Source organism: Mandrillus leucophaeus, unplaced genomic scaffold (assembly GCF_000951045.1).
Source record: "Mandrillus leucophaeus isolate KB7577 unplaced genomic scaffold, Mleu.le_1.0 Scaffold252, whole genome shotgun sequence".
Classification (NCBI taxonomy): Eukaryota; Metazoa; Chordata; class Mammalia; order Primates; family Cercopithecidae; genus Mandrillus; species Mandrillus leucophaeus.
Genome location: NW_012102610.1, coordinates 523,588 through 538,605, shown reverse-complemented (window position 1 = coordinate 538,605; position 15,018 = coordinate 523,588). Strand labels below are relative to the sequence as shown.

Genomic DNA, 15,018 nt, shown 5'->3' with positions numbered 1-15,018 from the left:
TTGAGCCCAGGAGGCGGTGGTTGCACTGAGCCAAGATCGTGCTGCTGCACTCTAGCCTGGGTGACAGAGTGAGACCCTGTCTCAAAAAAAAAAAAAAAAAAAAGGTAAGTGGGGGAAATAATCTTTTCAACAAATGATGCTGGACCCAAAATCAACTTGGAAAAAAATACGTACCTGCTGATACGACCCAAAATGAAGTATAAAACAACCTATGACATATTCTAGCCAGAAACAATTAATTTGAATCCACAAAACCCCAGATCTAACTTCCAGTTCATAGAAAATACAGGAGACTGGGGACAACCTATGAAAGACATCTCGAGAAAACAACCAAATAAACACAAAAGAGGCTGCATGTGGGACCCAGGCCTACTCTCTTTATAAGTGCCACGTAACTAAAGGAGGCTGAGTCTGGAAAAGAGGTTGACAGTTTCTTAAAAAATGTAAACATAAATCTACCATATGATGCAACAATTCTATGCCTAGGAATGTTCCCAAGAAAATGAAAATCCATGTCCACACAAATACTTGTATATGAATGTCCAAAGCAGCATTATGCATAACAGTCAAAAAGTGGAAACAATCCAAATGTTCATCAACTGGTGAACAGACAGACAAAATGTGATTTATCCATACAATGGGCTCTTATCCAGCCATAAAAAGGAAGGAGGTACTGGCACACACTACAACATGGATGAACCTTGAAAACACGATGCGGAGTGAAAGAAGCCGGACACAAAAGACCACATGTTGCATGATTCCATTTATATGCAATGTCAGAAAAGGCAAAGCTATAGAGACAGAAAGTAGATTAAGTGGCTGCTTAGGGTTGGGAGGAAAGAAGTGAGGGTGACTGCTAATGGGCACAAGGGATCTTTTGGGGGTGATAGAAATTTCCTAAAATTTAATTGTGGTGATGGTTGTACAACTTTGTAAATTCACTAAAAAGTTTTACACTGTATACTTCAAACAGGTAAATTTTATGGTGTGTAAGTTATACCTCAGAAATAGCTGTTAGAAAAGAGAAAAAGGGGAAGGGACAATGCTAGGTTAGCAGACAGAACACAAGGGACATAATAACCAGATGCAATACTTAGCTCTGGACTAGAATCTGGTTTCGACAAACAAGATACAAAAGACATTTTTAAACCAGATATTTTGAAAGGTATTTTGAAACAAATGTGAGTGTGGACTAGGTATAAAATGAAAATTTATTAATATGGAAAGTTAAACACAATTAACTGAGAAGAGTAGATTATAAAACAGTTAATGGTGCAGCTGCTATAGAAAAACAGTATGGAAGTTCCTTAAAAAATTAAAAATATATTTACCATATGATCCGGTAATTCCACTTCTGGGTATAGACACAAAATAATTCAGGCCAGGCCCAGTGGCTCAGGCCTGTAATCCCAGCACTTTGGGAGGCTGAGGTGGGTGGATCACCTGAGGTCTGGAGTTTGAGACCAGCCTGACCAACATGGTGAAACGCCATCTCTACTAAAAATACAAAAATTAGCCGAGTGTGGTGGCAGGCGCCTGTAATTCCAGCTACTTTGGGGGCCGAGGCAGGAGAATCACTTGAACCTGGGAGGGAGAGGTTACAGTGAGCCAAGATCACGCCACTGCACTCCAGCCTGGGCAACACAGTGAGTCAGTTTCAAAAAAAAAAAGAAGACTTCGAAGTATGGACTCAGACAAACATTTGGACACCCATGTTCAGAGCAGCATTATTCACAATAGCCAAAAGGTGGAAGCAACCCAAGCATCCGCTGATGGATGAATGCATAAACAAGACGTGGTCTATCCATATACAATCAGCCTTAAAAAGAAAGGTGATTCTGACACATGCTACCTTGAGGACATTATGCTAAGTAAAATAAACCAGACACAAAAAGGCAAATGCTGTATGATTCCACTTCTACAAGGTCCCTAGAGTAGTCAAATTCAGAGAGACAGACAGTAGAATGAATGGTAGGTGTCAGAGGCTGGGGATGGGAGAAATGGAAGTTTTTTAATGGGTAGTACACAGAGTTTCAGTTTTGCAAGACAAAGAGCTCTGGAGATTGGTTACACAACAATCTGAATGCATGTAACAGAACTATAAACTTAAAAATAGTTAAGATGGTAAATTTTACGGATATTTTACCACAGTAATTTTTTGTTTTTTGAGATGGAGTCTTGCTGTCACCCAGGCTGGAGTGTAGTGGCACGATCTCGGCTCACTGCAACCTCCGCCTCCCAGGTTCAAGAATTCTCCTGCCTTAGCCTCTGAAGTAGCTGGAATTACAGGTGACTGCCACCACACCCAGCTAATTTTTGTATTTTTAGTAAAGACGGGGTTTCATCATGTTGACCAGGCTGGTCTTGAACTCCTGACCTCGTGATCCACCCACCTTGGCCTCCCAAAGTGCTGGGATTACAGGCGTGAGCCACTGCGCCCGGCTCACAATAAAATTCTTTAAACCAGTGTATACAGTATGATCTCATTTTGGTAAAAGATTATAAATGTATACAAATATGTACTTTAAAAATCAGACCCAGCCGGGCGCATCTCAAAAAAAAAAAAAAAAATCTGGGGCCAGGCACAGTGGCTCATGCCTGTAATCCTAGCACTTGGGGACGATGAGGCAGGCAGATCTCTTGAGCCTAGGAGTTCAAGACTAGCCTGGGCAACATGGCAAAACCTCACCTCTACAAAAAATACAAAAATTAGCCAGCTGTGGTTGTGTGCACCTGTAGTCCAGGCTACTAGGGAGGCTGAAGTGGGAGGATCACTTGAACTTGGAAATTGGAGACTGCAGTGAGCTATGATTGTATCACTGCACTCCAGTCTGTACAACACAGTGAGACCCTGTCTCAAAATAAAATCTGGAAAGATATATACTAGCATATTAAGAGTAGTGATCCTTGAGGGTAAGATATATGATATTTTTCTTTTTCTTTTTGTAAATAGGAAAGCCAACGCTCAGAGAGGTGAGGTGACTTACAGAAGATTTAATTGCTAGGTACGAGGACTCCAAGTCTGGTCTTTCCAGATAGCCCTGACCTTTCCCCAACAAAATCAATTTCCCTATCATGCGGCCTTCATCCCCATCATGGCCCTTGTGTAAAACACAGTAGCCCATATCTTTCATTCCACTGAATTACTATAACCTACCTTCCTTCATGGACCAGCATGAGTCTTGGCTGATCCAAAAGGCCTCCTCATACCCTCCAGCCCCCAGGCTCACTCACTAGTGGCATCCACATGCTATGGCACTTCCCAATCTGGGGCCCCAGGTCCTCTCAAGCTAGTGCTCTGGAAGATGTAGTTGGGAACATCTGTTCTCTAATGAAGAATGTTTGGGAATAACTGCAGGAAGGCACAGCTAGAATACTACTAAATGCAAGCAGATATAGAAAGCCTTAACCTAACCATTTATACGGTGTTGTCTGAAAGTGGAAAACAGAATAGAACTACACAACAGGAAGGCCGGGCACAGTGGCTCACGCCTGTAATCCCAGCACTTTTGGAGGCCAAGGCGGGCGGATCACCTGAGGTCAGGAGTTTGAGACCAGCCTGACCAACATGGGGAAACCATGTCTCTACTAAATACACAAAAATTAGCCGGGCGTGGTGGTGGGTACCTGTAATCCCAATTACTCAGGAAGCTGAGGCATGAGAATCGCTTGAACCCAGGAGGCAGAGGGCTGCAGTGAGCTGAGATCGTGCCATTGCACTCCAGCCTGGCGACAGAGCAAGACGCCATCTCAGAAAAAAAAAAAAAGAAGTAGACAACAGGAGGGAATAGTATGGCATTCCAGGAAGGCCCAAGAGGCCCAGACTGCTGGTGTCTCCAGAGAAAGGGTACTAGTGAACATGCTGCACATCCGCCCTAATCAGAAACCTCTGACGAGAATTCTCTACCTGTTCCTCTCCCCAAAAGCAGAGGAAGTGCTGACCAGACATATCTGACAGTTTATTTTTTCCCAGGGAAATTATAAAAGGATATTCTAGTATATAAGTCAGTCTCTCATGAGTTTGGCTAGTATGAGCCATCCCTATGTACACTAACAAAACCAAATTTCTGAGCCTACGAAATGAGAACTGGACCTCATGACGTAAGTGACTATACAGTGGTGCCATCCTACAGCCTTTGCCAGGTAGTCAGATAGGCTTTCTCCACGGAGCACCCTCTTGTGGCATACCACTAGATCTGCAGTCCCCAATCTTTTTGGTGCCAGGGACCAGTTTTATGGAAGACAATTTTTCCACGGAATGGTGGGATGGGGAATGGTTTCAAGATGATTCAAGCACATTACATTTATTGTGCACTTTATTATGGTAATATATAATGAAGTAAGTATACAACTCACCATAGAGTAGAATCAGTGGGACACTGAGCTTGTTCTTCTGCAACTAGATGGTCCCATCTGGGGGTCATGGGAGACAGTGACAGATCATCAGGCATTAGATTCTCATAAGAAGCACACAACGAAGATCCCTCACATGCACAGTTGACAATAGGGTTAGTGCTTCTATGAGAATCTAATGGTGCTGCTGATCTGACGGGAAGCGGAGCTCAGGTGGTAATGTGAGTGGCGGGGAGTGACTATAAACACAGATAAAGCTTTGCTCACTTGCCCACTGCTCACCTCCTGCTGTGTGGCCTGGTTCCTAAAAGGCCATGGACTGGTGGGGGACCACTGCATAGATCAGACATTATGCAGTAATTTGCCATAAGGCTGTTATAGTTTTATTTTTTAAAAAAGCACAGACAGAAGCTGGGAAACTAAGGGCACTTTTTGTTAGAAACTTAGAGTTTCGGTTATTTACAATACCGATTTTATAACTACACAGAAGAGAGTTACATAGCAGATCTGAGACTGCTATCCTTGGGAAGGTCTGCTTCCGAGGCTGCCCCTTGCCTGGCATCTGGGAACTCAGCTAGTAACAGTTCTCCACACAGATACAAAATTTTCCCTAAATGATGGAGAGTGGTTCACTGTGTCTAAACTGATGTACAATGTAGTTCATGCTGAAAACCTACTTTCCTCTGGGAGTCTGGAATTTTGGTTCATGCTAGGCAGAGCTGGCCTAGGTGACCAGCCTGGGCACTGAATCTCTAATGGGCTTCCCTGGACACATGTTGCTGCATTTTCATTGCTGTGTGGCCCTCTCAGGGAGGGACAGATGCAGGAAGCCTGCACCCAGGCTCCTCCAGACCCCCTGTGTCTTCTGCCCTCATGATCTGGCTGTGACCCCTTACTAGATATGGTAATAATCTCAGACTTGAGTACAGCTGAATCCTGGGACCCACTTGTCCCAGTTCTAGACAATCTCTGGATTTGGGGTGGTCTTGGAGATCCCAAACACAAAAGTGGAGTATACATCTCAGCAGTTTGAGAATTCTTTTTGAGAAATGCTACTCAAGACTGCAATATTTCAATTGTCCTCAAACATGGTAATCTTTGAAGGTATAATAGTTTAAAAAAAAAAAAAATCAGTGCCAAGAGCCAAGTCTGAATGACAAAGAGGTATCAGGATTAGTAAACTCATAAATACTGAAAGAGGACAGGTTCAAAGTGGCAACACAAGCAGTTACACAAAAGTGATATCTAATAAATACTGTATAGTTTCTTTTCTTTTCTTTTCTTGGGTAGAGACAGGATCTTGCTATGTTGCCCAGGCTGGTCTCGAACTCCAAGGTTCAAGTGGTCCTCCTACCTCGGCCTCCCCAAGTGCTGGGATTACAGCATGAGCCACTGTACCAGCCAATACTGTATTGTTTCTTTTGAAGAAATTAGAACAGAAAATTTCTTGAAAGAACCAGGGTGGAAGACTACCACAGGCCGTCTACCAGATACTATTTGTTAACAAGGCAGACAAAAGGAAAGTTTTTTAGGTAGTGGTCTCCTACAAGGATGCCTTTTATAATTCTACCTCCACCTTCCATAGGTCCGATCCAGAACACTTGCCTTCCAAACTGCACTAATCATCTCTTCCACTAAAATACAAATATTTAACTGCCAACCAGAGCTTCTAGTTAGTTTTGCCATTTATAAGCTGGTGACTTCATAAAAGCCACTTCGCTTCTGTAAATGACTGAGCTGAGATTTAAACAGATTCAAAAATAATTTCTAGACCACCATCACTGCCTTCAGGAAAGGCAAGTGTGAAACAAGAGTTATGTAAGAGGTGAAGTCAGCCCAGTCCTATTTTTGTAGCATATGTCACCATTTACACTCCCCAGTGACAAGCACAAAGCCACCTAGAGCATATCCTGCTTGTCCTTTGGGGCATCTCTGTCTTGTGCTTACAGTCATTCCTCTCCATCTATGTTACACTGATCTTACTCCAAGCCTCTTTCATGTTGCACTTTGTAATGAATTTCCAACTGCTAACCCTTCCTGATGGACAAACTGCCCCTCATATCTTCCAAGAGAGAGGACCAAGACATGAACTGGAGGAGGGGAGAGACGACTAGGCGGGTGAAGTGCATAGCTGGAGACTCAGAGCAGGTAGGTTCTTTCTGGGGGACACTCCAAAGGAGTGTTACCTCGGGTAACCCCAAAAGACTGTTTCAGACAGTATGGCTATTATACACTGCAGAGCATATCAGGTTCACTGCTGGCCACAGAACCACCAGCAGCTCCAGCAGCAGCAGTGCTGAGCGAAACAATCAATCTGGTTTCTTACAGGCCCTTCAATGTTGCCTCTCTGTTTAGCAAAACGCTTTTGCAAATCACTTCCAAATACACAGGTAATTTGCATCCTCAGTGTCATTTTTTCTTTACATTTTCCTACATATTTTCACAGGCTAAAATTTTATGGCTGTAATCCTTGTGACAGCAGATCTGCTGAGGGGGAAGGAAGCAAATGGTAGGCACTGTGGCAGGCTTGCAATGAATGTACTGATTAGAGGTGGGGATGAAATGAAGTACAGTGTGGTGGTGAAGACACTGAAGTCAGACTGCTTGCTATGTGACCCTGAGCAAGTTATTTAAATCACCAAGCCTCAGTTTCCCCATCTGTAATGTGATTATAATAACTGCACTTACTTCACAGACTGCTCTGATAAACTACTGGGACGTTTAACTGAGAAAATGCATGTAAGTGCTCATCCTAATACAAAATAAATGGTTTGTTGCTATTATTTAACTTTTAAACAGCCCTGCCGGTTAGGCATTACCATCCTCATTTCACAGATGAGGCAGTTGTGGCACAGGTGGTATGAGGATTAGAATCTAGAACTGCCCAACCCTGGGGCTCAAACTCTGCCTACCCCCTGCCGGCTGAAAAGATCCCCCATGTTTTGTGACTTTCAAAGAATCAAAAGCCCGAAGCTTGACTATCTTAGGACAATGAAATCCTGTGTCTTCTAATAGTGATTATGAGATGCAGGGAAGCTCTATCACAAAAGGAGAGGGTGAAATAAACTGGTTACCAAGCTATAATAAGGGCCTCCCCCAGGGCTTGGAAAACAGACTGAAAGACAGGGAGATGGTTGTAGGGGAGGGGAATCAGCAAAAATGATGCACAGATTGAGATTCTGGATAGAGTGGCACATCAAGGAATCAGGAGAGCTGACTGACAGCATAACTGTACAAGCAGTCATTTTGACCATTCCAGGCAATAAAAACACGGAGTGTCTTTGTCATTAGGTTTGAGACTGCTAGCATTTGATAAGCATCTCTTGGAGAGACATAATACCTAACAGATTGAAAGCAAAACTGACATTATTCTGCTGTCATTCAAAATAAACATGTACATCACATCCTACAGTCAGGAAAACAAACCTAAAACTTTGTGACCTGAAATTAAAAAAAAAAAAACCACCCTGCTTAGATCTGGTCCCCAAAATAAATCATACCTTGAACATTTCCTATAAATTATCAATATCTGGAGATAAGCCTTTTGTTAATGAGATAATAAAGTAAGAAAAGCTTTTGGTAGATAAGCTGGTAGAAAAGTTTATGGTAAACACACTAATGTAAACTTGGTACTCTTGGTAATTTGGGTTTTTCTCACTTAAACACCTGTTATGTTTTTTATTTGACGAGGCAGTCATCGGGAGCCCTGACTCCTTTACACCCCTTTGTGAGTAAACGTCTTTGCAGTTTTACGTATCCTTGTATGAGTTTCCTTTCATGGGAACATATTAAAAGCTTTGAAAAGTCCTGCAGTAAAGAAATTTTAATTTAGCATTTTGACACTTATCTGGAGGCCCTACAGTCTATGAGGGCATGAACTTTGATTTCATACCTCTGCCACTTGGAAGCTAAATGACGTTAGGCAAGTGACTTCAATGCTGAAGCTCAGTTTTACCATCTGTGGAATAGTGCTGGTTGCTGGATTATACACTACAGCACCTAAGAGCCCCAGCACATTGTAAGTCCCCAACAAACATTAGTTAGCACTTAAACAGAAGTGATCCCTTCTCAACATTCCAACCCAATCTTCATTTATATGGAGCAATATCCTGCAGAACACCCCTTTTGGGAAACAGAATTAAAGCTTTCAGGTCCAGCTATCTCCAGGTATACAAGGAAAAACCAAGATGATCCCGATTTAGGTCCTTGTGCCTCTACTAAGGTGTGAAATTTTAGGCAAATGTCAAGTCTTTCTGAGCATAAGATTCCTTATTTGTAAAATAAGATACTACAGAGTTGAGATTCAATTATAAAGCATTATTACATAAATGTGTACTGTTTTGTGGACACTTCTTAGATCAGGTACGGGAATAAATGGTGGAACTAAACCATAGAGCGAGGGGAGGAATAGAGAGGTTTTTCTAGGTGGCTACAAGCTGCTTTACAGTGCACAATGACCTAGGAATACCTCCTCCAGCAGGAGAAACTTTATATAAATAAAAATACATAAACACACACAAACCCGTCTTCACAAAACACCTTCTAGTACAAATAACCTAGTAAAAGTCTTCTTATAGACACTAGGTGCAAATTTCTGACAACAGCTTAACATAAGCCACCTGGGCCTTGGATAAATTGAACAGTTAATATACACTAATACTAATAGGAAACTTATTACACAGTCACGTCTCAACTATTCATACCAATGAAGAGAAGTAACAACGCAGAAAATAAACTGTTTATTCCACAAACTCTACAATTGTTTTTAAGCAATGTTTCCCACAAAAAAAATATTAAATGAAATTTGCCTTTTCCAAGCATACAATTCAATTTTCGTTTTCCAAACACACAGTTCAATAGGACTAGACTCCATTACCAGTAAGCCACAAGCTGACCAAGGAATGAGGGTGTTACACAACCACACTCTTCTGTTTCACAGGAGCAGTCGCAGTGTAGCTATCTGGCTTTCTATTTTCTACAACAAACCATCCATTACCGTGGCATTTCTCCTCGTAAATGGCTCTCTCAGTAAGATAAGAGTGTCAACCTCTTTCAGTCTCAGTCTCCTGCACTGTAAAATGGTAATAATAACTACTAAGTTGTCTTACTGTGAAGTCTGATGATAATGAATATAAAGCACTTGGAAATATGCAGGGCGCTTCACCGATATTCAGAAAATGCTATCTGTCGTTATTATTTTCCACACAACAATTTTTACTTGCTAACTCTCTGCAAGTTTAGATTGCATCTGGATTCTCCAAACTTCGAGGCCCTTATAATCTATTAACAAATTACTCCCACATGGTATTCCCATTTGTAACCGTCCTCTTGGGGTCCCTTTAATCAATTCCAAGTCTTTTCCAGTTAAACCGTAAGCCCCAGAGCCCTCCCCACAAGGCCCAGCATCCTGCACGGCCCTGGCTAGGACGTCCTTCCTCCCAGCCCACAGGGGCCACGCTTCAAACTCGCGGCGTAGCCCCCAGCGCTGGCCTCGCCCCGCGTCTCAGTCATGCATCCCCCGGATCCCCGGCTCTGGCCGGCGCTCGCTCTGCCTCGCAAAGACCCCGCTGCTAACAGCTGAGTAACTTTCCGAGTCCCGCTCTAGCCTCAGGTTCCCGAGCGGCAGAATTGGCGCGCACCGGCACCCCTGCGGCCTGGGGGAGCGGCCTGAAGTGGCCCGGCGCTCCTGGCACCCGCGCACTGACCTGCAAGTGACCTGCTTGGTGCTCATGGTGGCTGGGCTGAAGGACCGTCGTCGTGCCGCCGCCTCTCGCAGCCGCTGCCGCCTCGGCCTTGGCCCTGGCCCGGCCCATCCCGCGTAGCCGCGTCACGCCGGCGCACGCCGCCCCGCCAGTGTGGCACCTTTGTAGCGCCGGCGGGTAACCTAGCCGCCGTCACAATTGGTTCCGCACCGGGGTCGGGCAGGCGGTCCCGGCATCCCTGCTCTGGGTGTCCCGCACTTCCAGGCCTCCGGGGCGGAGCCTGGCTGGCATCCTAGTCCTGCAAGTCTTATCCCTATGCCTACTGTTAGTGCCTCCGATTCTGCCCCCCATCGCCAAGAGTATTCCTTAGCGATCTCCCGCCTCCTTCGAGGCACTTCACCCCTCCTGGGGCAAACTCCCGCCTCTCCTCTTAATCCCAGGTTCCCCATTCAAACTTGCACTCACTGGGCACCCTTCTCAAGCCCTGCCTCAACTGTTCCCGCTGGACCTCGCCTTCCACTTAAGGAAATTCCTTAGCCCTCTCCCAGCTGCTCTTTCCCCAAATCTCTACTTCCACACGTTTTAGTCTTCATTTTCTTTCCTGCCAGTCCTGTGCTGTTCGTCTTCCATTTCCTATGGTGGAAACCCCAAAAGTTATTTTTGACACTTCCCTCTAGCTCTCTATACCCTGCAGATTCTGCTCCCACACCTCTGTCCAATGCGTCCTCTTCTGCCCCTTTCCACCGTCAGCGTTCGTCGAAACAACCATCCCTTCTACCTAGCACCATGCAATAACTCTTCTTTTTTTTTGAGACGGAGTTTCTCTCTTGTTGCCCAGGCTGGAGTGCAGTGGGGCGATCTCGGCTCACTGCAACCTTCGCCTCCCGGGTTCAAGAGATTCTCCTGCCTCTCAGCCTCCCAAGTAGCTGGAATTACTGGCGTGCACGCCCGACCAGCCATGCTATAGCCTTTTAACTGGTCTTTTGGCTTCCGCTCCAGGTAAAAATCTATTTTTAAAACATAAATCTGATCATGTCATTCACCTTTTAATCTTACAATGGTTTCTCATTGCTTAAAAACTCGAGATACATAACATGCACAATATAAGTGCACAAAACACATTCTGTGAATTTTTGCACATGCATACACTCACGAAACTACCACCCAGATCAAAATAAAGAATTTTTTGTTTTGTTTTGAGACAGGGTCTTGCTCTGTCGCCCGGGCTGGAGTGCAGTGGCGCCATCATAATTCAAGCAATCCTCTGCCTTAACCTCCCCAGCAGCTGGGAATACAGGTGCGCGACACCAGGCTCGACTAACTTCAAAGTGCTGGAGTAAGGAGAGGCTGAGCCGGAAGGATCCTTTGAGCACAGTTCACTGCAGTTGAGGCTACAGTGAACTGTGATCGCACCACTGCACTCCAGCCTAGGTCACAAAGCAAGCCCCCGTCTCTTAAAAAAAAAAAAAAAGGGGGGGGGGGGGTGGGGGTGGATATCATCGACACCCCAGAAGGCTTCCTTATGGTCCTTCCCAGTCAATACTTTTGTAAAGTCATTGCTTGGGTTCATCTCTATCACTACAAATTAGTTTAACTATTCTTGACTTTCATATAAATAATAATTCAGTACCTACGCTTTTGTCTGCCTTCTTTTGACCAACATTATATCTGTGAGATCTTTCCATGTTATGTATATATAGCTGTATGTTCTTCTTTTACTTTGCTATAAAAATATTGAGTCTACCAATGAATAAGCATGGTATATACCTCCAATTACTTAGAACTTTTGAAATTTTTCTCAGGAATATGGAAGTATACTGGAAATTTTGCTTTCAGTGTCTTGAATATTGCATTTTAATTCGTAACACATTTGATCCATGCAATTCATGCTCATAAAAATTCCATGTGTTTTTTTTTTTTTGAGACGGAGTCTTACTCTGTCACCCAGGCTGGACTGCAGTGTCTTGCTCTTGGCTGACTGCAACCTCTGCCTCCCGTGTTCAAACAATTCTCCTGTCTCAGCCTCCGGAGTAGCTGGGATTGCAGGCGCACGCTGCCACGCCCAGCTAATTTTTTCGTGTTTTAGTAACCAGGGGGTTTCACCGTGTTGCCCAGGCTGGTCTCGAACCTCTGAGCTCAGCCAATCCACCCGCTTCGGCCTCCCAAAGTGCTGGCATTACAGGTGAGAGCCACCGCGCCCAGCCCGTGCCACTTATTTTTAAAATTCAGCTTATCTCATTCTTTATGGAATACATTCACAATATGAACGTTATTATGTTCAAATATTTTAAAAGTGTAAAGTGAAAAGTCTCAGTCTCCTGTCAATTTAGTTCTCGCCTCTTCAAAACAAAAAGCAGAAACATTTTTTAAAAACTCAAAACCTAGCCACTGTTACAAACTTTGTATACATCTTTCCAGAATTTCTTTAAATATACACAAATATATTTCTTTAAATATACATATTTTCTACCCTTTTTAGAAAAGATAACATACATACTGTTCTGCACAGCATACATAATCAGTGAAGATTTTTCCATAGCAGTACATAGAGCCTCTTCCTCCTTTTGTAGAACTGTATAGTATTCCATTGGACGACTATGCCATAAGTTATTTCATCAGCCTTGTACTGCTGGTCCCCTTTAGGGTGTCTGTGCTAATAAAACACTGGATCGGGCACTTGTTCTCAGGATCTCCTGAGGGCTGTGTCATGGGCAAAATATACATATATGGAAAAAAATAATAAAACACTGAATCAACGACAGCCAGTGTGCACTTCCACAAGCTGTACCCAACAGCTTGGTTCCTGCCACTGTCATGGTACTTAGCACTTAGATTTTTCCCGAAGGATACAAGCAGTCTCCGCTTGGGGTTCTTCCGGCGTTGTCTGGCACTAAACACCAAGTCCTGCCCTACCGGGGAAGTGGAACTCATTTTCCTCACTCGCAGGGAACCCGCGCTGGCAGAGAACGCAGGGCCACTCGCTCCTGCCCGCAGCAGGGGCGCATAAAACTTTACGTCTGCTTAGATAACCACCAGCTCCCGTTCTCGGCCCATAGGAAAAGCAACTTTGCTACCAAACACAGAGGGGAAAAAGGCGTATCAGATGGAGGCGGGTGAAGACGCTGAGAAAACAGAAGAGAAGGGTGGCTCCGAGCTCGAGACTCAAAATGGCCATCTGGGCGTAGAGACACAGAGACCCTTTGCGCAGACGTGCGCCGAGGGTCTTGCAAAGCTTTCGTTTTCTTTGTGTGCCGGTCTGTCCCTAGATGCAGTTTTCGATGCTATTTCAAACGATATTCCTAAAATTTCCGAATTGCTTGTTGCTTATATGTAGAAATACACTAGATCTTTGTACACTGAGCTGGGATTCAGCTCCATGCTAAATTTTGAATTAATTCTAATGGTTTATTTGTAGGTTGTTACCGATTTTCTACAATCACGCCATCAGCAAATAATGACAGTTTTGCTTCCTTTTCATCTTTATATCTTTTTCTTTTCCTTGCTTTATTGCATGCACTGTCTACAGCCTTCAGAATAATGTTAAGAAGTAATAATAGTGTACATCTTATTTTGTTCCTGGAGTCAATGAAAATATTTAATATTTTAATTTAAAATTATGTAATATTTAAGTTTAAAATATTAAACTAATACTTTAATTAAAATGTTAGCCCTATATTTTTTTGAGGCTATCCATTGCCAAGTTAAGTTTCTTTCTAGTTTTCTTAGCATTTTTATCGTGAACACATCTTGACTTTTATCACTTTTTTTTTTTTTTGCATGTACTGAGAAACCTATATTGTTTTTCCCTTTTATACTGGTAATGTATTGAATTATACTGATTGATTTTTAATGTTAACCCTCTCCAATTGCTCAGGATAAACCCCACATAACCATGATATATTTTCTATAAATCATCTATTTGTTAAAAATTATGTTTCGAATTTTTGCATCCTTGTGTGTGAGATATATTAGTCCGTAGTGTTCCTTTCTTATAATGTCCATGCCAAGGCTTGGTATCTGGGATATGCTGGTCTCATAAAATGAGTTTGGAAGTCTTTCTTTTCTATTCTCTGGAAACGTCTGTGTAATATGGGTATTAATTTTTCCCTTAAATGTCTGGAAGAATTTACCATGGAAGCCACCTCAGCCTGCAGTTTACTGTGCATGAAGATTTTTTTTTTTTTTTTGGAGACAGGGTCTCACTTTGTCATCACCCAGGCTGGGGTGCTGTGGTGCGATCTTGGCTCACTGCAGCCTCTACCTCCTGGTTTCAGCCCCTTAAGTAGCTGGGACTACAGGTGTGCGCCAGGCACGCTCCACCACTCCTGGCCAATTTTCGTATTTTTTGTAGATAGGAGATCTCACTATGTTGCCCAGACTGGTTTCAAACTCCTGAGCTCAAGCAATTTGCCCACCTCGGCTTCCCAAAGTGCTAGGATTACAGGCGTGAGCTACCACGCCCAGCCTGCAGGAAGATTTTTAATTAAAGATTTAAATGTGGGGCATGGTGGGTGGCTCACACCTGTAATCCCAGAACTTTGGGAGGCCTAGGCAGGCGGATCACCTGAGGTCAAGAGTTCAAGACCAGCCTGGCCAACATGGAGAAACCCCAACCCTACTAAAAATACAACATTAACCAGGTGTGGTGGCGCATGCCTGTAATCCCAGTTACTCAGGAGACTGGGGCAGGAGAATCGCCTGAACCCGGGAGGCAGAGGTTTTGGTGAGCCGAAATGGCACCATTGCACTCCAGCCTGGGTGACAGAGCGAGACTGCATCTTAAAAAAAAAAGAAAAAAAAATTAAAAATTAAAAAAATTAAAAAGATCTCATTGCTTTCTTATATATAAAGCTATTTGGATTTCATTTTTTATGGCAGTTTTGGAAAGTTTTTTTTTTTTTGAGATGGAGTCTCACTGTGTTGCTCAGGCTGAAGTGCAGTGGCATGATCTCAGCTCACTGCA

The 15,018-nt window shown here is 43.5% G+C and overlaps 1 protein-coding gene across 3 annotated transcripts in view; it reads right to left on the bottom strand.

Annotated features, from left to right (window-relative positions):
* The window catches only part of MKRN2 (makorin ring finger protein 2), a 27,934-nt gene extending 17,723 nt beyond the window's left edge, over positions 1-10,211 (bottom strand). For 2 of the 3 annotated variants that reach the window (XM_011983599.1, XM_011983600.1), the window contains exon 1: positions 10,059-10,211. In XM_011983599.1, the coding sequence (XP_011838989.1) occupies positions 10,059-10,084 (26 nt within the window). In that variant the 5' untranslated portion in view covers positions 10,085-10,211. Of the gene's footprint in view, positions 1-4,356; positions 4,414-10,058 lie in introns of all 3 variants that reach the window. The other variant, XM_011983598.1, reaches the window with a different exon arrangement.
* Positions 10,212-15,018: the final 4,807 nt, after the last annotated feature.